This window comes from Urocitellus parryii, chromosome 4 (genome assembly GCF_045843805.1).
Source record: "Urocitellus parryii isolate mUroPar1 chromosome 4, mUroPar1.hap1, whole genome shotgun sequence".
In the NCBI taxonomy this organism is placed as follows: domain Eukaryota; kingdom Metazoa; phylum Chordata; class Mammalia; order Rodentia; family Sciuridae; genus Urocitellus; species Urocitellus parryii.
Window position 1 is genome coordinate 68,346,685 of NC_135534.1, and position 21,443 is coordinate 68,368,127.

The 21,443-nt window shown below is 39.7% G+C and overlaps 2 protein-coding genes, 1 long non-coding RNA gene and 2 pseudogenes across 4 annotated transcripts; 3 read left to right on the forward strand and 2 right to left on the reverse strand.

The window, feature by feature from the left end:
* Positions 1-220: 220 nt before the first annotated feature.
* On the forward strand, positions 221-3,015 carry Thrsp (thyroid hormone responsive). Its single transcript, XM_026387320.2, has 2 exons — positions 221-884; positions 2,661-3,015. Exon 1 carries the CDS (start codon positions 416-418, stop codon positions 863-865), a length of 450 nt encoding a protein of 149 aa, XP_026243105.1. The 5' UTR covers positions 221-415; the 3' UTR covers positions 866-884; positions 2,661-3,015.
* A 1,729-nt stretch (positions 3,016-4,744) lies between these two features.
* Positions 4,745-15,290, reverse strand: Ndufc2 (NADH:ubiquinone oxidoreductase subunit C2). Its single transcript, XM_026387336.2, has 3 exons — positions 14,998-15,290; positions 8,256-8,399; positions 4,745-4,925 (listed from the first exon to the last, which is right to left on the reverse strand). The coding sequence occupies exons 1-3, from the start codon at positions 15,164-15,166 to the stop codon at positions 4,876-4,878; spliced, it is 363 nt and encodes a 120-aa protein (XP_026243121.2). The 5' UTR covers positions 15,167-15,290; the 3' UTR covers positions 4,745-4,875.
* LOC113181716 (actin-related protein 3B pseudogene) lies at positions 8,406-14,043 on the reverse strand (annotated as a pseudogene).
* LOC144254143 (uncharacterized) lies at positions 15,261-19,634 on the forward strand. Of its 2 annotated transcripts, none has more exons than XR_013343424.1 (3): positions 15,261-15,346; positions 17,680-17,884; positions 19,385-19,634. It is a non-coding gene; the product is annotated as an uncharacterized LOC144254143 (long non-coding RNA). The 2 variants fall into 2 exon arrangements; XR_013343425.1 differs by having other exon boundaries at positions 15,326-15,375.
* A 106-nt stretch (positions 19,635-19,740) lies between these two features.
* On the forward strand, positions 19,741-20,947 carry LOC113181694 (eukaryotic translation initiation factor 3 subunit J-like; annotated as a pseudogene).
* Positions 20,948-21,443: the final 496 nt, after the last annotated feature.

The following is a 21,443-nucleotide window of genomic DNA, read 5'->3' on the forward strand; positions in this document are numbered from 1 at the left end:
TTCACAGTCACTCCGGGTTGAAGAAGTAAGCTTTGTGCTTTCAGAGGGTAGCAAAGACTCAGTTTGACCTCAGGTGATCTGAAAGGATTATTGACTTTCCTGCAGTCAAGTGCATCTGTTGCCAAAGGGAAAAGCTTTGCTTTAACTAGTTCTGCAAGCTGCCAGTGGAAGAGCTGGGCTCTTACTGAGGCAGTCTTGTAGAACTGAAATGACAAGCAAAATGCTGGCTGGTCTGTCCCTGGGCAGTGGATCACCTGATACAGACCTTGGGACCCAAACCCTGGGATTGGCTTAAAACAGGGTTGTGTTAACCCAATGACTGGGCCTTGGCTTCCTGTCAATCTGCGGTCAGAACCAAAGCCTAGAAATAGTGCTGGGGCAGTCTTCCCAACTCATTGTGTAAAAGCAGGCAACCATGCCGGTACTAACCAAGCGCTACCCTAAAAACTGCCTGTTGGCCGTCGTGGACCGGTACTTGGCTGTGGTGTGCAACATGGAGCAGGTGGTGATGATCCCCAGCCTTCTGCGGGATGTGCAACTGGGTGGACATGGCGGCCAGGCCCAGATGGGGGCCCCTGATCTCTACACCTACTTCACCATGCTCAAGACCATCCGGATGGATGTGGAACATGGGCTCCTGCCGAGGGAGGAGTGGCAGGCCAAGGTGGCCGGCCGCAAAGCGGATGAGGCCGGAAAGGAAGCTGCCGAGACAGAGGAGGCCAAGGAAGACGTCTCCGGGGAGCTGGACCTGGAAACGCAGTTCCATGTGCACTTCTCCAGCCTCCATCGAATCCTTACTCACCTGACTGTGAAAGCTCAGGAAGTGACAAGAAAATACCAGGAAATGACGGGACAGGTCCTGTAGGCCTCCGACTCTAGGGAAGGTAATGGTGGCTATGCTAAAGGGTCCGGGTCCATGGAGGGATATTCCCGGGGAAGAGGGAGTGGTGGTGCAACCTAACAAGAGAGGGGCAGGTTGGCTCTCAGACAGAGTCACCACACATCAGGTGGCCATTGGAATCACCTGGGGAAGGCTCAAGACTGGGGTCACCTTCCTAGTCTTCTGACTCAGTATTGATGAGTAATGGCAGTGAACTATTATGGAGACAAGAAAAAAGTGGCCTGTGAGTGCATAACTCATGGGCACAAATGTGTCTGTGCCTGTGTGCATTTATTGGTAAGTATGTGAATGCTTATACCTGTATGAATGTTCTCCTTGTCAACGTCTTTAAGTATGTGATTAAAGCTAGGCACAGTGGCACATGCCTGCAATCCCAGTGTTCGGAAGGCTGAGGCAGGAGGATCCCAAGTTTGAAGCCAGCCTTGGCAACTTGTGAGACCCTATTTCAATATAAAAAAAAATAAGATAAAAGCAAGACTGACCTCAGCTTTGAGCTGAGTGCTCTTTCCATTATACCTACTCTCTCCCACTCTGTAATGATGGAGAATAGACATGCCCACCCTACCCACAAAGTCTGTAGAGAATTCTTTCCAGGTACTTTCCCAGATGTTTTCGTTTCTGCACCTCAAATCCAAATGGTCAACTTCAATGCTGCTTTTCTCTCTCCTTGAGATTTTCTTGGCTGCCTTCCAGAGTTTCTTCTTGAATTAAATTGAACTGGGTCAACAGCCAGGGGGCCTCAGAAGAGCTGAGCTCTGGGTTCATGTCCTGCTTCTACCACTGAGCTGAGACCTTGGGAAAGCCACTTCACTTCTTTGTGTTTCAGTTTCTTCACTGCATCATGATAGTAATAAAAAATTTGAGTACTACTTAAATCACTTGTATATTAACTATCTAATAAATTATCATTACTTTGAAAAATAGTTTTAGTTGTAGATGAACACAATACTTTTATTTTATTTATTTTATGCGGTGCTGAGGATTGAACCCAGTGCCTCAAATGTGCTAGGCAAGTGCTCTACTACTGAGCTACAATCCCAGCCCTGTAGTCTCATTCTTTTCTCTACATTGATGGATTTTCTGTGCTCCTTAGGGGCGTAGATTTCAGAAGAGAATTGGAGATGGAAGACCTGGTAGAAATCCAACTTCTTCTTTTTTTTTTTTTTTTTTTGGTACTGGGGATTGAACTTGGCCTCTGAGCCACATACCCAGCACTGTTTTGTATTTTATTTAGAGATGGGTTTCACTGAGTTGCTTAGCACCTTGCTTTTGCTGAGGCTGGCTTTGAACTCGTGAGCCTCCTGCCTCACTTTCTTGAGCCATAGGGATTAAAGGTGTGAGCCACCACACCCAGTAAAATCCAACTTCTTGACCAACCAAATAGTCATAAAGGCCACAGTAGCTATTCTATACTACAGTATTTCAACATACCTTAACCTCATTTTCATTCATGGACAAAGTATGATTTGGCAGATACTGAAAAATCTGGGCTCTTTTCTTGGCTCTGCCATTTTCTTTTGTAATATCCTAGAGAACATATTTGACCTTTCTGCATCTCAGTTTCCTCTAAATGTAGAGGAAAAACCAGACGAGTGATCCCAGCTGACCATCTGGTTCTTCTTCACAGCTGAAGTGTTGCCAGTTTTCCAGCAGCAGTGACAAAACTTTTTCCCCTTGCTCTTCCTATTTTAATAGGTATATCACAGTGCCTTGTTGAACTCAGACTCATTTGGTTCTTTAAATTTCCTGCACTCCACAGATCACTTTACACAAGAGAATGCAGACTGTGATGAGGACTTGCAGCAGTGTGTCAGCCCTGATTCCAGAAACACCTGGACCTGCAGCTGAAGTGAAGGCGACTTGTGTCTCTGGGATGCTTCCCTACCTCCCTCTGAGCATCAATTTGTGACCTCTAGTCCTTGGCTCACCTTTAGGATGTGTTGCTATTCACAACTCCATTTAATCTTCTTACCAGCTCAGGGTGGTGGCCAGTGGTTCATGAGGGAGTAGACAAAGTTAGTCTAGTATGACACAGAAGAGCAGAGGTGTTAGCCTATGACCAAAGTTCACATCCCTCCTCTTGGCAGTCATCCACCCTGTGACCTCAGGCATTATTCACCCACTGGAGCCTAAGTAACCTCATGTATAAAATGGGGACAACTTACCTCACAAAGTTACAAAAATGAAACAAGATGAATCAAAAGAACCTGGTATATGAGAAATTATCAGATTGTAATAGACTGATTTTTCTCCCACCTTCCCCTATGTATTTGCTTTAGTCCTTAACTGAGGTAGCAGGAGTCCCTAGGGATGAGTACCTCACTGTTATGCCTGCCAACCACTGATAAGGCTGAGCAAGAACTATAAACCGCCTGCCAACCACTGATGAGGCTGAGCAAGAACTATAAACCTATTTATTGCAGTAGCAATAAAGAAAAAATACCTTGTATTTGTACATCTCTTTATTATTTCAAAAGCACTTTCTCCAATGTTTTACTTTTTACAAGTGATACTCAAGTAAATAGAATAACTTTATTTTTCCCAGAAAACTTCTGCTTTGAAATCATGTATACAATTTTACTAATGTCCCCAAACTACTGATTATAAAATTTCAGCTTTTTGGACAAGCTTTTTAGAATTTTTTGGGGGGCCGGGGTGGTGGTGGTACTGGGGACTTTAAAACCCAGGGGCACTTTACAACTTTTATTTATTTCTTAAAAATATTTTTTAGTTATCAATGGACCTTATTTATTTATATGCAGTGCTGAGAATCAAACCAGTGCCTCACACATGTGAGGCAAATGCTCTACTACTGAGCTATAACCCCAGACCCCTTTTTATTTTTTGAGACAGGGTTTCGCTAAATTGTGGAGGCTTAGAATTTGTGATCCTTCTGCCTCAGCCTCAAAGTTGCTGGGATTACAGGTGTGCTCCACTGTGCCTGGCAAACATTTGGATTTGACTATAAAGAACCACCTTCTTCCAGGAAGGTGCTTTTACTTCTGACTGTGCCAAGCTCCACTGTAGACTGTGCTAGCTGAGCTCTTTGTCCAGGACAATTCACCTAAGAGCACACTCCTGTGCAGTATCAGATGTTTAACTGTTCTTGCCTTAAGTGTCTTCCTTCCAAACCACCCTTTATATTGTTGCAAAGGGAGCTCAGAAATACAAACCTGACCATTATTCCAATTAAAACCCTTTTACTGAATTCCCCATACTTAAGGAATCAAGTTAAAATGATCTATGATTCACAAAACCCTTTATAATCTGGCTTATTTTACATTAGAACAGAAGCTGGCAATTCTTTTCTGAAAAGGGCCAGATATTAACTATTTTAGGCCTTGCATGCTATAAGCTCTGTCATAACTACTTGACCCTGCTGTTGTAGTATGAAAGCAGCCATATAAACAAATGAAAGTGGCTGTGTTTCAATAAATCTTTATTGACAGTGGGCCAGAGTTGGTCCATGGGCTGAAGTTTTCCAAATCTGATCAGAATAAATGGAGTTTAGTTCTGATTTGGAACTAAATTTATTATTTTGTGGTATTGGGATTCAACCCAGGACCTCACAAATGTTATGTAAGCACTCTACCACTAAGCCACATCCTCAGCCCTTAAACTCCATTTAAAAATCTTCCAAAAACTGGGTCAATGGAAAGTGAACTATTTTTTTCTTTTTAAATATTTATTTTTTAGTTGTAGTTGGACACAATACCTTTATCTGTTTGTTTTTATGTGGCTGAGGATCGAACCCAGGGCCTTGTGCTTGCTAGGTGAGCGCACTACCACTGAGCCACAACTCCAGCCCTATTTCTTCTTAAAATGAAAAAAGAAGAGTCAGAGTACTTGTTCATGATAACTACTTTAATTATAGGTGTTATACAGATTAACATAAACTTCGGCTATCGTGGAGGAAATATGTTCCATAAAATTTAGAAACATCTTAGTAAATGGGAGCAAATATTTTGAAGACTTCAACGCACTGGATGGAATTCTTCAAGAATTTCACCATAAGTTTTCTTATCTATAAAAAAAAGATTAAAAAATTATCTTACAATTATGTTTTTTAAAGTTTTATTTCTTAGCTAGGCATGCTGTGCACATGTCCATAATCCCAGCTACTGAGAAGCGGAAGCAGAAGGATCACAAGTTGGAGGCCATACTGAGCAACTCAGTGAGACTCTATGTCAAAATAAAAAGGTGGTGATGGTGGAGGGTTAGGGATGTAGCTCAGTGATAGAGCACTTGCCTAGCATGTGCTAGGTCCTGGGTTCAATCTCTAGTACCACAATGGCTTGGAAATCACTGAAATATTTTATTTCTTAAATCTGTGGTGACATCTAGATGGCTACCAGGAGGGGCAAGTTACTCCTAGGAATATCCTGACTAAAGGGATGAAGGAAGAAATAAACAGGAAGGTTACAGGTCAGCTAGGAGAGGCCAGTTTCAACTAATGTATTGAAACCCTCCATGCTCCTGTAGTCAGTGCAGGATGCTCTTGACACACCTGCTGGTAATCCACTAGAAGACAGAATGAAGTGGCTATATATACACCTGCTGACAGAGGGAGCTAGTGGAAATATCTAGGCAAAGATTCAGAAGGCTCAGGGCTGAAGATTGCCTAGCTAGTGGGACTCACTTCTAGGAATTAGAATTAGCCAAGATTTCTTCAGCTCTAACATCCAATGATTCTGAGTTTCCCCACACCTGATTTATGGCTTTATACCTGTAATTTTATATATATGTTTTTTTAAGAGAGAGAGAGAGAGAGAGAGAGAGAGAGAGAGAGAGAGAATTTTAAAATATTTATTATTTAGTTTTCAGCGGGCACAACATCTTTGTTTGTATGTGGTGCTAAGGATTGAACCCGGGCCGCATGCATGCCAGGCGAGTGTGCTACCGCTTGAGCCACATCCCCAGCCCCAATATACCTTTGATTTTTAATGGTACTTTATTTTTTAATGGGTTTAACCCAGGGGCACTCTACCCCTGAGCCATATCCCCAGCCCTTTTTTTTTTTTAATGTCTTTATTTTATTTTTATGTGGTGGTGAGAATTGAACCCAGTGCCTCACGCATGCCAAGCGAGCGTGCTACCACTTGAGCCACATCCCCAGCCCAGCCTTTTTATTTTTTATGTTGAGACAGAGTATTGCTAAGTTGCTCAGGCTGGCCTTGAACTTGGGATCCTTCTGCCTTAGCCTCCCAAGGGATTATAAGTGTGTACCACTGGGACTGATTGTACTAGTATTTAAACTCTTCACTGGCCAAAAAAAAAAAAAAAATGTCTTTTTTAGACACCATAAATATCATATAGGTGACTCAAGGCCCTGGGAATATTGTATTATAATACTAATAAAGTTTTAGAGTTGAACAGGACCTTTGGGATCAGTCAGCCTAACAATTTTTTTTTTTTTTTTTTGATGGTGCTGGGGATTGAACCCAGGGCCTTGTGCATGCAAGGCAAGCACTCTACCAACTCAGCTATATCCCCAACTCAGCGTAGTGAAATTTAAATGCTTTATATTATACATTTACATGCATAGGAAAGTATATAAAAATCTATTATATATTTAAAACGTTCAAAATTTTTCAACATTCATTCACATGTTTAGAAAGGATCTTTAAGGGGCTGGAGTTGTGGCTCAGCAGTAGAGTGCTCGCCTAGCACGTGTGAAGTCCTGGGTTCGATCCTCAGCACCACATAAATAAAATAAAGATATTGCTAAAAAATAAATATTAAAAAAAAGATCTTTAGTTCTTGGGAAGATAAAAATTGCCCTAGTAAGTTAAATTTCCAATCTACAAATAGCACACACATACACTCATCAGTATTGTGTGTAAGTGTGCCAAATGTGGGTAATAAAAGTCATATTACAATGATATTCACAATTAACAGCAACAGTGTGCTGAGGGAATTACTGTCTATAGCTGGGTGAAGGCTTCACTCAGATGATAAACCTTGAGCAGGAACCTGTTCCATGGACAAGATGGAAATAGGGGCCAAAGGAAGAATGTTATAAGAAAGCACATGTCCAAGTGATACAGCGTAGGTTCAGAACAAGCATTTCCTGAGCTTCTTCCATTGACAAGTGGGGACATGGTGAGCTTGACCACATCTGCTGATGGCCTCCAGTACCTGATCTGTGCCTTCCCTATTTATTCCTTCCTCCAACCAGGACCCTCCTGGCAGCATTTAATTTTTTTTTTTTTTTTGAGAGAGGAAGGAAAGGGTCAGCATCCCAGAATCTCCTTCAAGGTCATGCCATGCCCCCCCTCATTTTTTTAAGAAAGAGAGAGAGAGGGAGGGGGGGGGAGAGAGAGAGAGAGAGAGAGAGAGAGAGAGAGAGAGAGAGAGAATGAATCATTTTAATATTTATTTTTTCGTTTTCGGCGGACACATCTTTATTTATATGTGGTGCTAAGGATTGAACCCAGTGCCGGGTGCATGCCAGGCGAGCATGTTACCGCTTGAGCCACAGCCCCTGGCAGCATTTTATGAAAGGTGAGTGATAGGAGCTAAAGCAGGATTCCCTGCAGGTTTAGGTCAGCTGTTAATTTTATAAGTGCTGCTATGTGTAGTAGGTTCTGTGCTAGAGGCTGGGAAAACAAAGATTAAACTACATTCCAGGGAGTAATACAGACATAATGTGGAAGATAGAAAGACCAATGGGCAAAGCGTTTCTACGAGCAGACAAGCAATTGACTCTGCCAGTGGAGATGAACCATCCTAGGGAGTTTGGATTTTATCCTAGAGGCAATATATAGAAATATGACCAGATTTGCTGTTAGCAGAAGCAAGACTAAAGGCAGAGGTGAGCTAGAGGTGTCACAGTCCAAACAAGATATTATCTAGGTAGGCCTGAACCAAGGCAGTGGCAGTGGGAGAGGAAGAGTTCGAAGCTCAGCAGAAGGTTTGAGAAGGCAGAGGGGACATGAATTTTGTTTGCTATTCAAGGGACACAGAAGTCCTCAGTCAAAAATTTGATACATGAATTTAAAAACCTCATGTTTGCTGGGCACAGCGGCACAAACCTGTAATCCCAGTTACTTCGGGAGGCTGAGGCAGGAGGATTACAAGTTGGAGCCCAGCCTGGGCAACTTAAACTTACAAGACTCTGTCTCAAAATAAAAAAGTAAAAGGGCTAGGGATATAACTCAGTGGAAAAGTGCCCCTGGGTTCAATCCCCTATATCTCTCTCTACTCCTTCAACAAAAAAGATTTCGATCTAGACAAAGATGTAGGAGTCATAGAACACAGAAGGCTTCACACATGAAGCCTCTAGCATAGATAGGATTAATCAGGGAATACAACAGAGTAAGGAACAAGGTTTTCTACAATTAATTTGAAATACCTTTTTCAGGAAAATCTTCTGGATGTGACTTTATATATGCAAACATGTCATGGTCCCTCACAGCATACATATAGTCTTGCCGTTTTAAAAGATAATAGCCAACAAAAACAAAGGAAGTAACATAGAGAAGCTGACGATGCAAACCTGAAATTCAAATGACAAATCCCAAAACAAGCAAATCAGTCATTGTGCATAAAGAATTACATTTTAACATTTTTAGATATCTAATTTATAGCTATGGTATTTCTTCTATTATTCTTTTTTGGGGTGCTTTATTTATTTATTTATTCTAATTTGTTATACATGACAGTAGAACACATTCAATTCATACTATAAAAAATAAAGGAAAACAATCCTTTTCTATATGGCTATTGAGAAAGAACCTCAACTGAAAGTGACCTTGAGCCATCTGCCATATTCTTAAAGAAATCTAGTGATTATGAAAAACAACAATAAATCTGCAAACATAACCTACAATTTAAAAATTTCATGTTTTATAAAATACTCAATGGAAGAAGGTAGATAAGTGCCAAATCCTGAATTAACAAAGGAAAAAAAAAACCAACAACACTTTGTTTTCAATAAAGTTAACTTTAGACCTATATAAACTTATATTCTACTGCTTGTTCAGAATATGATTAAGACAGAGGGGTAAAGTCTACATATGGTATAAAAGCAATAAGTGATCTGGTTAGTCTGTATATCCCAATTTATATTTGAATATAAATATTTATATTTGAACATAAATATAAATATCATGGGTCACTAAACAGCTATACTACACCTTTTGAAAAATATTATAGATTCTAACAGCTTTTATTATAATGGATCAAGATAGCATTTCATCCAACATTCACCAACCTCAAACGATTATCTTCTATAAAACAGTTCCAGAAATTTCAAAGAAAAAAACTGACACATACAGTATCCATAATTCTCACACAATAATGTTTAGTGTTCAGACTTAATGTCACCCTGATAAAATATAATCATTTTCTAGGAAACATGGCAAAAAAGTTTGCTGTTCTGTTTTTCTATGAACTTCAAGGATGATAGACTTTAAGGCAAACACTAAAACATGACTCCAAAGACAGCATTGTGGCAGCAGATGCTATAGGTGTATTCTTCAAGTCCTTCTTAGGATGATGGCCCTGAAAGAACTCTGGAGTTGAGGCCAGCATCAAGCCTTCAAACTACCCGGCATAGTGCTGCATGTGATGACATATTACCACCTGAACATCCACAGGCTTAGGTTTTATTCTGTTGCCACTGAGCTGTAGTGAAGAGCTAATCTGACAACCAACATTCTTTTTAAATCTTTCTGCAGCTGATGTCCAAATTCCCTGAACATTGTCAAGCCTGTCAATCCCTGAAAAATGACTAAAAGAAGGCAGATGACATACACTGATGGGACAGTTCTGTATTACTTTATCAACAACATCCAAGATGAATTCCATGAGATCAGGGTTGGCAAACTCAGGGTGAAATATTATTTCATGACCCAAGAACCTTTTAGAACAAACATCTATAATGAATTTCTTCTGGTTGATTGCAGATACCCATGAACTATATTATCCACTTCCAGGGATCCATATACTTATACTATAGCTATACCATATATATACTATACCATATAATTATACTTAGCTAATTCAGGACAAATGTAACTGCATTTTTCCTTAAAGGTTGCTGCAGTTCCCAATGACTGCTCAGGAGGGATTCCTACCTCCTGTTCCTTTAGCAGCTGTTGAATGAAAATACATACTATATCTACCTGCAATCAAGATGTGTTTGAGGGCTGAGGTTGTGGTTCAGTGGCAGAGTGCTTGTCTTGCACATGTGAGGTACTGGGTTTGATCCCCAGCACCACATGATAAGTAAACAAATAAAGATATCGTGTCCATGCATAACTAAAAACATAACTAAAAAAGATGTTTTGATGGCAGCTTCCAATTATATAACCTTCTGCCATAGGTGACTCCATGTCCACTGTCAATAACTATGCCCATCAGTGTATGCTCACCAACTTGTCAAGATATCCAAGAGGCTGCTAAAGGCAGCACTGCCTGAGTTGCAATGTAGATAGACTCTTTAAAAAAATTTTTTTGTTTTAATTAGTTATACATGACACATTTATAGAACACATTTATGCACTTTGATATATCATAAATAGATGGGATATAATTTCTCATTTTTCTGAGTGTACATGTTGCAGAATCATATTGGTCATGCAGTCACATATACACATACAGCAATAATGTCTGTTTCATTCTACTATCTTTCCTACTCTTAGTAAATACAAAAAAGCAGAGATAATACCCTGCATTCCATCAGACCACAATGGAATGAAATTAGAAATCACGATAAAATAAAAAACAGAAGCTACTGTTAACAAATTGAGACTAAATAATACACAATTGAATGATGAATGGATAGTAGAAGAAATCAAGGATGAAATAAAAAAATTCTTAGAAGTAAATGAGAACACTGATACAACATATCAAAATCTCTGGGACACTATGAAGGCAGTAGTAAGAGGAAAGTTTATTGCATCGAGTGCATTCATTAAAAGAATAAATAGTCAACAAATAAATGATCTAACACTACATCTCAAAGCCCGAGAAAAAGAAAAACAAAAGTGTAGATAGACTCCTGATACATTAAATGATTCAAACATAATTTCTGCAAGATACTTCCTATTTTCTGGTGTATTCACTGGAGGTCTGCCATTAAAAATAATGGTCCTTATTTTTTACTCAAGGTATTTTACTCAAAGGTATTTAAAAACCACTTGTTCCATGAATCTTTCCATTAGAGCCCAGTCCTCAATGATTCCATGTCATATTGGCCACTTTAGAGTACAGGTAGGATTACTAATGGCTTTATCCCCTATGAAAAAGTCAAGGTCACCAACATCCCTCAACCACTATCCTTTGGTTTGGGTTGACTACTTTTGCAGACTCTGATGGCAACACATGACAGAATAATGAACTATGGCTCAGTGTTACCTGTAAAGCCAAGCTTGGTATAGCTAGGAAGTGCAAGACCTCAATGCCACAGTCCACCACACAGGGAGGCAGGGAGTCTGCCATGTTTGGGATGCATGGTACCATTCCATCTTACCCACTACTAGTAATATATACTCTAAGACAAAATACATATACAAGTACTTTGGAAAATGTGGGAAGCAATACAATTGCAAAATATTCCTACAACCTGGGAATGGACAGAGCCCAGGCTCTTTTGTATTCTTCCCCGACTCAAACAGCCACTGCTTCCCCTAACTGGCTACCTGCTGTATGGTAAACCAAAGTGTGCCAGGTTCTTTCATGTGCCAATGGATCAAAGATCTAGATCCTATCTACACTGATCCATACTCCTCAGAGAAAGACTTCATATGTTTTAGATGATGCTGTCAGTGTCCCTGTTACAAAAGCATGGCTTGCCCTTTCTCCAAATCCCTATTTCCCTAATCTTTCTCTCTTAAGGATGGTCTTCCTTTCATTATATACATAATCCCTTCACAAACACTTTCCCCTTCTTTCCTATACCCAGTGAATCTAAACCTATAAACCACTGTATTCTTTGCATAATACCATAAATTACTGATACATTGAACTTGAAATAATAAATATTCAATTGATAGACTACACTTAGATTACCAAATAACTAAATTTAGGGAAGGTAAGTGATAAACAGCAACAAGAGTTTTAAAAGTGAGTGTGGAAGGCTGGGTGTAGTGGCACATACCTATAATGCCAGCAACTCTAAATAATGAAGTAAGAGGACTGCAAGTTCAAGGCCAGCCTCAGCAATTTGGTGAAACAATGTCTTAAAACAAAAAGGGCTAAGGATGTAACTCAGTGGTAGAGTGCTTATCCAGAATGCATGGAGGTCCTGGGTTCAATCTCCAGTAAAAAAAAAAGGAAAGAGGGCTAGGATTGTGGCTCAGTGGTAGAGCACCTGCCTAGCATGTATGAGGCACTGGGTTCGATTCTCAGCACCACATATCAATAAATAAAATAAACATCCATTGACAACTAAAAAAATATTAAAAAAAAAAAAAGAAAAGGAAAGGAAAGAAAAGAGCCAGGTGCTGTGGCACATGCCTGTAATTCCAGCAGTTAGGAGGCTGGCACGAACATCATGAGTTCAAAGGCAGCCTCAGCAACTCAGTGAGACCCTGTTTCAAAATAAAATATATAAAAGGGATGGAGATATGGCTCAGTGGTTAAATGCCCCCAGGTTCAATCCAGGTACCAAAAAAAAAAAAAAGAGTTGTGAGAAAAGCTTAAGAAAAATTCTATTTGATAATGTCTGCTTATTGAAAAACAGATCTACAAAAATAAAAATATTTAGCCAAGCATGGTGGCACAGGCCTGTAATCCCAGCAGCTCGGGAGGCTGAGGAAGGAAGATTGCGAGTTCAAAGCCAGCCTCAGCAAAAGCAAGGTGCTAAGCAACTCAGTGAGACCCTGTCTCTAAAATACAAAATAGGGCTGGGGATGTGACTCTGTGATTGAGTACCGCTGAGTTCAATCCTTGATACCAAAAAATAAAAAAATTTAAAAAGATCTGCAAATTTTTATTTCATTGATAGAATATTCCATTATTATCCACAGAATGCTAAGACTCTAGTTTGAAAATCTACCATCTATCCCTTTCCCCTTTTTCCAACCCTCTTAGAAACATCATTTACGTGTCATACCTGTTTCCCTAAATGAATAAATTTGTACATTTTTTTTCTTTTTTTTTTTTTTGGTGTTACTGGGAAATGAACCCGGGGTGCTCTACCAGTGAATAACACCCCCAGCCCTTTTTATTTTATTTTTGAAACAGGGTCTTGTTAAGTTGCTGAAGCTGGCTGTGAATTTAAAATCCTCCTGCTTGCTTCAGCCTCCCAAATTGCTGGGATTACAGGTATGCACCATTTCCAGTCACAATTTGTTTTTTAACAGATATGACCATCTGGTCTATAAATATTTGGAGAATTGTTACCATGTTACTTATATGTTCAGTAAGTTACCCCCTCCCCTATTTTTTTTTTTTTTTTGTTAGGGGGATTGAATCCAGGGGCACTCAACCACTGAGCCACATCCATAGCCCTTTTTTATTTTGAGACAGGTCTTGCTAAGTTAACTAAGGCCTTGCCAAATTGCTATGGCTTGCTTTAAATTTGAGATCCTCCTGCCTCAGCCTCCTAACTCACTGGGATTATAGGTGTACACCACTGTGCCTGGCTCAATAAGTATTTGTACCATATTTTAGTCTGCTATATGCTAGGCACTAAACTAGACAAAGTACAATATGCATTAACAAATGCTGCTGAGGATGACAACTTCAATAGTCTTCCATACTTAACTAAATTTTCCAAAGCAATTTTGGAAAATTCAGGAACTCAGGAACTGACTCCCACTCCTGTGTTAAGTACTTTATAAATGTTATCTAGTTCTCAGAGTTAGAAAACTTCCTTAGAATTAAATGGCTAGTAGGGTGAAGATGCTGAAAAGTCCCAAAGTTTATGCTCTTAACTAATATGTTCTTCTATTTCCCAGAACAGTTAAATAGACAATGAAGTGAGATTATAATAATAATTCATAATTCTGCCACCTTTACTTCCTCTGGAACAGTCCATCTATCTGTATCTCCTTGTGCTCGAAAAGAACTCCCTGTTCACCCACCTCTATCAGAACACAAGTGTCTATCACACTGAAACCAGTAATGGACTATTGTTTGTTTCCCTGACTTGACTAGGAGCTTAAGAGCAGGGACAGGATTCCTTACCCCATGTATCCAATGCCAGATGGACAAAAGTTCAATGTTGAATAAATATATGGTAAACTGTTTGCATAACAAAAGCTCAGGAAAGGGAACTTTACCCAGCTCCTTCTGTGTATCAGGCATTTTACCTATGTTCTCTGAGTTCACCTGATAATCAAAGGTAAGTTCAAAGGCATCTCTTCCAAAGTTGTTTCTCTCCTCTTTTCCCTTTGGAAATCCATAGTTCTTAGCACAGCTACTGTGTCAGCTATTGTCAAAATAGTCTCTGACACAAGGCCAGTAATGTTCTACCAGAAAATTCAGCCTGCTGGTCACTGAGACTTTCAAAGTGTGGGTTCCCAAACTAGCAGATGTAACTGTTACCCAGGAGCTTGCAAACAACATCAGGCCTGTCCCCTGAACTTATCAATCAGAGTCCGAATTTATCAAGATCTCTAGATTATTCTTATGGTCACTAAGACTGAGAAGCACTGGTTTCAAGACACTCCGGGGTCTAAAAACAGGCCTATGCTGCTTACTAGCCACTGACCTTGGGAAAACTGCTTTAATCTCTATGAAGCTGTTTTCTTGTTTGAGAATGCTTCCCCATAAAGTTTTCAAAGATCTAAATGCTACAACGTCCACGGAGTGTCAGTAATGTATGGCATGGAGCGAACACTCATTTTTACACAAAGCACAGCAGGAACTTAGAGGAACAGTTGCAGGTCCTTCACAGACTCATTATAAGGTCACGGATAAGTCCCTGTGTCACCGCACTGTCAGTTCCTTCAAGTGAAAAATGACAGTCTGGCTGTGCCCGATTCCGAAGAGCTAACCTGGCAGACAGCCCAGGGAAACGAGGGAGACCAGAAAAACATAAAGGCCCAGAAAAACAATGCACTGCGCGCAGGCCTATGGCGAAGCCGACCCACAGGCCTGCAAACCCCTCTCATCCTGGGAGACCCCGCCCATGCAGCCCTCACCCGCCGACATCACCGGCCTCCGCCGGAGCGCGTTATCTAGCAGGCCAGAGCAGTAGCCCAGGAAGCCGAAGTAGAGAAGCCGCGAGTCGGTCAATTTGGGTGGAGGCAGGCGCCGAGCCTCATCTGGCAGGAACTGTAGGGGCACTCGGCCCGGCCTTCCGTCCATCATGGTGATGCCGTTTCTACCTGAGGCCTGGCCTCGGACCTCCAACTATAAGGAAAACCACCACGACCACTTTCAGGGCCTAAGCGGCGAACCGTCTCCTCAGTGTACGGGGCTGAAGGGCATGGCGCACGGAGGTGCAGCGCCCAAACACTTCCCGATGCGTGCTACTCCGGAACCCTGCACGTAAGGTTCCGGTATACTAAAAGGCCGGTGTAGGTAGTCTGCTGTTGCTTATTGGGCGGGTGGTAGTGGGGACAGCGTTGCCGGGGGTGGCGGGGGTGCTTTTATAAAGAAAATAAAACAGTACAGATAAAATGAAAGTTCCTTTTCCCTTTTCCCCTGGAGCAATGATATTGAGGGAAAACTTGAATAAATCCTTTATCACTTGCTTCTGGTTGACTTTAAAAATCACTGGAGGTTACTACAAGTAACACCTCTGACATGTAGGTTATGATGGTTACATTTGCCTGGGTTACTTTTCAGGAACTTGAAGGCCATTTTTGTTAAACCCATTGACTCTTGGCCTGCATAGATGTCTGATGGGTGACCTTTTGACATCAGAAATCTGAAAACTCCACCCCCAGATTGAGATGGCTAAACTAGCCCTCATTCTTAATAGTTAACAGACATACCAGAAAATTGAGAGTTAAAAAATAGATCAGCCTTTAAAGACATGAAATTAAGATACATCTGGAAACAGGATGTTGGAAAGTCAGTTTAGCCTTCAAAGTCTATGTGGTCAGCAGAGATACCAAGAAGCCAGAGCCAGGAAAGACAAGGTCACTAAAATCAAACCTATTGAGAAAGAATAATAGTATGCCCTGTTCCGAAAATAAATAAAATAAAATAGGGACTGTCTCAGATGATAAGGGACAAATTCCAGGTAGTGATGTGCAAACACAATTTTAGATTTTAAATCCAAATTTAGATTTAGAATCACAATTTTTAGTGGTTCTAAAGTAAACTATAGTTTACTTTATTAGCATAATAAAAATCACACCTTATTTAGAGACCTGAGATGGTAATAAGTCATGAGTCCTATGAAGAGACATGATGAAGAAGAGTGAACATGCAACTAAACTCCATTTCTACATGTCATGACATCAAGAGATTGGGTACCTGCCTATTATGTAGATGCCATATTAGTTGTACAACCTTTGTCCTTTAAGTTAGCCTGGGATTTCTGAACCCCATGTTCTGCTTCCCTGGTGTTTGAGCATAAGAGTAAAAAGTCTTGTTCCTGTGCCAATGTGTTTTTATCTGAATCTTCTGATAGCACAAGAAGGCATGGACTTTTCTGGGTGCTGTGGTGCACACCTGTAATACCAGCAACCTGGAAGGCTGAGGCAAGAGGGTCTTAAATTTGAAGCCAGCCTGGGCAACTTACTGAGATCCTGTCTTTAAAAAAATAAAATAAAATAAAATGGCTGGGGATGTAGCTCAGTGGTAGGTGTCCCTGGGTTAATTTCCATACCAAAAGACAAAGACAAAAATAAACAAAAAAACCCATGGAGAGTCAGTAATGAGATTTTTCTAACTGCCATTTTCTGAACGTGTCAGTCATGAAGACTGATTATGCATGCACAGACCACTGACAACTTCATCTCCAGTCACCTTTCCCCACACCTTAAATCACCCTGTTTTTTTTTCTTTGTGGTACTGAAATATTCCATTTATATAAAGCTCAATATTAGGGAAAATACATTATCTATAGATAAAAATATTACTGATAAAACTCTAAAAGGAAAAGCAAATGAAGTTTTGAAGCTATGTGGTGAGTATATTGACATACATTTTATTATTTTAATTGTATCTACACTTTTGGGTTTATGGTATATTTTATGCGATAATCAATTTTATCTCTTTATTGTGGTAAATAATATTAAATCTATCAGCTATTCTTGGTGTTTGCAGTGCTGGGATGGACCTTAGAGCCTTGTGCATGTTAGACAAGTGCTCTACCACTGATACTACTGACCCATCTCCCCAGCCTAAGATCCTGCTTTGAATACTTTTGGGTATATACCCAGAAATGGGATTGCTCTATCACATAATATACTGGGGATCAAACCTGGGGCCTCAAGCATGCTAGGTAGGTGCCTCACCACTGAGCTTATATCCCCATCCCTACCGGCTTCCCAATACTTTTTTATTTTTTGGTACTGAGAATTGAACCCTGTGTTAATTCAGTTTTTAATTTTTTTGTGGGGGGGAGGTGCTAGGGATTGAACCAAGGGATGCTCTATTACAGAGCTACATCCCAGCCTTATAAAAATTTGAGACAGGTTTATGCTAAGTTGCCAAGGCTGGCTTCAAACTTGGAATCCTCCTGCCTCAGCCTCCTGAGTAGCTAAGATTAGAGGAGTGTGCAATTGGGCCTGGCTCAATTTTTAATTTTTTGAGGAAATTCCCGACTGTTTTCCATAAGGCTGCATCAGTTTACATTCTCATCAATAGTGCATAAGGACTCTAGTTTCCTCCACATCCTCACCAACACTTTTTCTTTCTTTTCTTAGGTATTGGATATTAAACTCAGGGCCTTCACATGCTAGGTGAACACTACCCCTGAGCTACATCCCTGTGTGCCTTCCTTTCTTCCTTCCTTTGTTCCTTCCTTCCTTCCTTCCATTTTCTTTTGAGACAGAATCTCCCTAAGTTGCTCAGGCTGGCCTCAAATTTGTGATCCTTCTGCCTCAGTTTCCTGAGTAGCTGAGATTACAGGTATGCACCTGACTTTTTTATTCTTTTGATAGTGGCCATTCTAATGCGTGTGAGGTGAAATTTCATTGTAGTGTGTGTGTTTTATTGGGGATTGAACCCAGGAGCATTCTGCCTTTGAGCTACATCCTCAACCCTTTTTAAAATTTTACTTTTAGACTGGGTCTTACTGAGGGTAACTAGACAGGCCAGGAATTAACAACCCTGCCTCAGTTATGCACCACTGTCCCCAGCAGAGAAAGGTAGTTTTGATGTCAACTTCATTCTAGCTTTTAAAGAAAGGGACTCAAAGCTGGGCATGGTGGCACATGCCTCTAATTTCAGCAGCTTGGCAGGCTGAGGCAGGAGAATCACAAGTTCCAGGCCAGCTTCAGTAATTTAGGGAGGCCCTAAGCACCTTAGAGAGGCCCTGTCTTAAAATAAAATAAATAAATAAAAAGGGCTGTGGATATGGCTCAGTGGTAAAGTGTCGCTGGGTTCAATTCCTGGTGCAAAAAAAAAAAAAAAGATTAATTTATGTGGTATCCATGGCAAATGATTATTTTTTCCTAAGTAATCTAATTACATTTCTTAATTATCTCTTAGAGATTTGATCTAGGTCTCCTATGGTTTCAAGTTTCTGGCCTACTGAGATGTATAGAAGATAGAATTGGAAGAGACCATAGAGATAATCTAGTTTAAACCTTTTATTTTGTAGATGAGGAAAGTGAACAACAGTGAGATAATGTGACTGCCAAAATCATTTTATATTTGTGGAAGCCATAGACTTAGGATTGAGTTTCCTAATTATTCAGTCTAGTATGCACTTTTAATTTCAAGACTGTGATGCACACTGTTTTTAATTTTTTTTAGTTGTAAATGGACACAATACCTATATTTTATTTATTTTTATGTGGTGCTGAGGATCAAACCCAGCGCCTCCAAGTGTTCTACCACTAAGCCACAACCCCAGCCCTATTTTTTTTTTTTTTTTGGTGGTACTGTGAATTGAACCAGGGTTTTGTGCATCCTAGGCAAGTACTTTACCACTGAGTTATATCCCCAAGCCCATGATGCTGGTCCAAAAGTTTTTAATATAAATGGGATTACTGGTGTGTACCACCATTTGAAGCTCATTGTAGTTTAGATTCGCATTTCTCCTATGATGAGTGAGGTTGAACATCTTTTCAGATGCTTTTGGGTCATCTTCTTTGAAGAATTATCTATTTAATTTCTTTGTCCATTGTTAAATCAGGTTATTTGTTTTTGTTGTTGTAGAGTTGTAGAAATTACTTATACTTTCTGGATATTAACCTCTTATCAAATATATGATTTGCAAAATTTTCTCCCATTCCATGGGCTGCCTTTTCACTCTGTTGATTATTTCCTTTGATGTACAGAGGCTTTAAAGTTTGAGGTAGTTTCATTTGTCTCTTTTTGCTTTTGTAGCTTGTGTTTTGGTGTCATATAAAAAAAGATCATTGCCAAATCCAATGTCATGAAAAATTTCCTATTTTTTTCTAGGCATTTTAATTTTACCCAAAGTGCTTAAAATCAGCATACTACAGTGAGGAAGCCACATCAATGTTTATAGCAGCTCAATTCACAATAGTCAAACTCTGGAACCAACCTAGATGCCCTTCAACAGACGAGTGAATAAAACAACTGTGGTTGGTATATATACACAATGGAATATTACTCATCCTTAAAGAAGAATGAAATTATGGCATTTGCTGGTAAATGGATGGAACTGAAGAATATTATTCTAAGCAAAATAAACCAATCCCAAAGAACCAAAGGCCAAATGTTTTCTCTGATATGTGGATGCTAATTCACAATAAGGGGTGAGGGGGAATAGAGGTAATGTGGTCTAGACAGAGATGAGTGAAAGAAGGGGAGGGAGTATGAGGATATGAATGATAATGGAATGAATTGGACATTATTACCCTATATGCATATACAACCAGAAGAATGAGAAGTTATACTCCATTTATGTATGATATATCAAAATGCATTCTACTGTCATGTATAACTAATTAGAATTATATATATATATATATATATATATATGAAAAATTATATATAAAATATATATGTGTGTGTGTGTATAAAATTCTGATGCAGTGATTTGGGGGTGTACCTTACTGGTAGAGTCCTAGCCTGGTGCATACAAGGTCTACCACCGCACACACCCAAATTCAGACGTATTTGTCAATATAATATTTTTCTTTAGGTTTTGTTTAAACCAAACTCCTAAATTTTCTTTTAGGAATTTCAAAATTTTCATCCATTGTGCTTTCTCTTCACCACTCCCCACTTCACTGATGCTCACACCTGGCTCAAGTGGCAACTGTAGGGGACTCCAACTCCTGGAATGCTCTCCATGTTCTCTGTGGAAGACCCAATGTGGACGGTGGGGAACCATGGCACCCCTGTCAGGGATCCGCAGGAAGGCTAAGAAGAGGATGAGAACATCAAGCATACCTGGGATAACAAAAAACCAAGGAAGCGGAAGTAAAACCAGAAAATTTTAAAAATCAGGAATATAAAAGAGAAAAGAATGGCAACAGAAAAAAATGCAAGAAGAAATTAAAAAGAGGTTAGAAGAGGGGCTGGGGTTGTAGCTCAGCGATAGACCGCTAGCCTAAAATGTGCGAGGCGCTGGGTTCAATCCTCAGCACCACGTAAAATAATAAATAAATAAAATTAAGAAATAAAAAAAAAAGAAAAGAAAGAAAAAATATTAAAAAAAGAGATTAGAAGAACCTGAAAAACCTAAAGTGCAAACACAACACCAGAATAATTAGCAGATAAACTGCTGCTTCAGAAATTACAGGAAGAGTCAGATCTTGAATTAGCAAAGGAAACTTTTGGTGTTAATAATAGAGTTTTTGGAATATATGCTATGAATCCATTTTCAAAGGACGGTTTCAGAGTATGGAAATTTACTAAAAGATAAAATTACACCGTATGAAAAGTTAATTACACTAGTTTTTTGGAAGTCTTAGTTCAAGATGTATTTTGTTGAAAATTGATGTGTTGAAGGAGATAACCAATTCATTAACTGTGCTTTACAGTAAAAAATAAGTAAAAAAAGGCTGCAATGGAACAACTTTGACAGAGTTTTGGCATTTTCTTTTCTTTGTAAAATAAGCTCAGTGAACTGTACCAGTTAACTATAGTTTGGTAAAGTCATGTTAACAATTATGACATCTGCAATGTTTTTTAAAAAATATTTTTATTTGTTGTTCATGGACCTTTATTTTATTTACTTATTTAAATGCAGTGCTGAGAATTGAACCCAGTGCCTTGCACATGCTAGACAAGTGCTCTATCATTGAGCCACAACCCCAGCCCAGCAACCAATTTAATAAAATCACTATTGTGGGGCTTTTAGAAAAAGAATTTTATAAATTTCAAGCCAAATTTCTTGGTACCAGCCTTCCATCCTCGACTCCCTGCTCTTGCATCTTTCTCCTTTCAGAACATGGTGCCTCTGTTCATCCAGGTGTGATGCTCCACATGTAAAGTTCATCTATGATGTTTTCCTTACTCTCAAGCCCCACGTCACATCTTCTCCACC

What these genes read in the sequence shown, in the direction of transcription:
- Ndufc2 (XM_026387336.2), bottom strand. Translation starts at nt 15,166, where the DNA reads ATGATGGACGGAAGGCCGGGCCGAGTGCCCCTACAGTTCCTGCCAGAT. An exon ending in GAGGCCGGTGATGTCGGCGG is followed by an intron (nt 8,400 to 14,997) that starts GTGAGGGCTGCA and finishes TTTGAATTTCAG; the next exon opens with GTTTGCATCGTCAGCTTCTC. An exon ending in AGAAGATTTTCCTGAAAAAG is followed by an intron (nt 4,926 to 8,255) that starts GTATTTCAAATT and finishes TTTTTTTTATAG; the next exon opens with ATAAGAAAACTTATGGTGAA.
- Thrsp (XM_026387320.2), top strand. Translation starts at nt 416, where the DNA reads ATGCCGGTACTAACCAAGCGCTACCCTAAAAACTGCCTGTTGGCCGTC.